Source organism: Cebus imitator, unplaced genomic scaffold, assembly GCF_001604975.1.
Source record: "Cebus imitator isolate Cc_AM_T3 unplaced genomic scaffold, Cebus_imitator-1.0 Scaffold13, whole genome shotgun sequence".
In the NCBI taxonomy this organism is placed as follows: Eukaryota; Metazoa; Chordata; class Mammalia; order Primates; family Cebidae; genus Cebus; species Cebus imitator.
The window spans coordinates 11,100,467-11,102,603 of record NW_016107328.1 but is presented as its reverse complement, the minus strand read 5'-3'; the positions used below and the strand labels follow the sequence as shown (position 1 = coordinate 11,102,603).

Sequence of the window (2,137 nt, the reverse complement as noted above, 5' to 3'; positions counted from 1 at the left end):
TTTAGTAGAGACGGGGTTTCACCATGTTGACCAGGATGGTCTCGATCTCTTGACCTCGTGATCCACCCGCCTCGGCCTCCCACAGTGCTGGGATTACAGGCGTGAGCCACCGCGCCTGGCCAGTACATTACTCTTAATGACACTACAGACTGTTTGGTTTTCAGCATTTTCTTAATCCGCCTTCATTTTTTCATTTGTTGTTTTATGCAGTTTTATCCATATGTAGATTAATGTAATACCACTGTAATAAGGATCAGAACTGTTCCATTACCACAGAAGGACCCCCTCACTCCTTGGTGCTAGCTACCTCTTTGTATTTATACAACAACCCCTCCTTGTTCCCTGGCAACCACAGTTCTCTATCCTAGATTTTCAGTGAAGTTCCTCCTGGTGATGCTAGTAACCCCTAGTGATATAGGAGCCAAATGTACTGCTTTAACTCTTTCCTTGGCTTTTCCTTCCTTTGACTGTTATGCTGTACTCTTTACATATTTTATTAGCACATATACAATGGAGAAAAGTAAGTGATCTCTTCCTTTTTTCTCCTTTAATTTGAGAGCTAGCCAGTTATCATCTAAATTCCTAACTTCAAAGAAAGGCTTATGAATTCCTAAAGTCCTGTTTTTAGCATATAGTTAAAAATAAATCTATATGAAGTTCCTTTTTTAAGAGCATCTGATTCAGTTTCTGTATTCAAGAATATGCTTTAGATAGTATTAGCTATTATGGTTTTCTCTATAATATTATTTTGTTTTAAACTAAGACAGGGAGGTAGGGTGAGATTGAGGCTTTTTATGAAAGCTGCTAGCTCTGTTCTGGTTCTAACGTTTTTTTTGTTTTGAAGACAGAGTCTTGCTCTGTTGCCCAGGCTGGAGTACAGTGGCGTGATCTAGGCTCACTGCAACCTCTGCCTCTTGGGTTCAGCCTCCTGAGTAGCTGGGACTACAGGCACCTGTCACCACACCTGGCTAATTTTTATCTTTTTCGTAGAGATGGGGTTTTATCATGTTGGCCAGGCAGGTCTCGAACTCTGGACCACAGGTGACATGCCCACCTTGGCCTCCCAAAGTGCTGGGATTACTGGTGTGAGCCACCACACCTGGCCTGGTTCCAGTGTTTTATTGAACCGTGATATACATTTAAAAATATCTCATTAGGACAGTGTCTTGCCTGTTCAGGTCTAAAACAGAATGAACTATGAAATCTGTCTGGGATAACAAAAGATGAAAGATCAGTAGAAACTCTTTTTTACAAGTCTTTCTTTTTACCTTTTGCAGATGTGGGCGGGACATCAACCCTCAAAGATTAGCCTGGGTCTGGCTTCTTGTACTGGAGAAATGGTTGGCCCAGGAAAAGGTAAGTAGGTTTATATTGAATTTTCCCCTGAGGCCAGGACTTCAAAGTAGTTGTGGGATTTCTCTTCTGTCGGTTACGTTCTCTTATCGTTAAATTCATCATACTTATTCTCAGAATGGCTTAAATTTTTATTGCTGTCTCCTTACCTAAATTCATTCATTGATGTGCTAACATACACTGGCATATAATGACATTTGTTAAATACCACCATGAGTCTTGTGCCTAAAGAGAACTTTTGGGGACTCAGTGAAAGACACAAAATAGCAAATAAAATATGAACCTGTAACATTTGGATCTATTCAGCATTTAAGTAATAGAGAATGGGCTGAGCTGAAACTTGTTGTTTTTTTTTTTTTGGTTTTTTTTTCCAAACATCTTATTTTAACTAGTTGAATTCCATGAAATCTCATAGATTTAAGTTCCATTAATTTTTAGTATAATAATTCACATGAATTGAACTGAAAATTATCAAATATAAAAACAAGTAAACAAATTATTCGTGAAAAAACTGGTAAGGAATTACTTGTTTTTAAAGATAAGTTTCCATTAAAACCCCTTTTAGAAGTATGTGTTAATTCTCAGAAATTGATATCTATAAAAGAATTTATCAGAGACAATTTCATATTGAACCTCAGACTTTGAGATTGAGAACCTCTAACTTAGAAATGCTAGCCCAAGGACACACCATAAAGTTTGTTGACAGAACTGATGCTGAAACCAAATTTGACCACAATCCTCTGCTTTTTCCACTTTAACATTACTTTTTTTTTTTTTTTTTTTT

General features: G+C 37.5%; 1 protein-coding gene across 3 annotated transcripts in view; it reads left to right on the top strand.

Annotated features, from left to right (window-relative positions):
• The window catches only part of ZFYVE26 (zinc finger FYVE-type containing 26), a 67,342-nt gene that overhangs the window by 1,538 nt on the left and 63,667 nt on the right, over nt 1-2,137 (top strand). For all 3 annotated transcript variants that reach the window (XM_037728731.1, XM_017499391.2, XM_017499381.2), the window contains exon 3: nt 1,278-1,356. In XM_037728731.1, the coding sequence (XP_037584659.1) occupies nt 1,278-1,356 (79 nt within the window). The remainder of the gene's footprint in view (nt 1-1,277; nt 1,357-2,137) is intronic.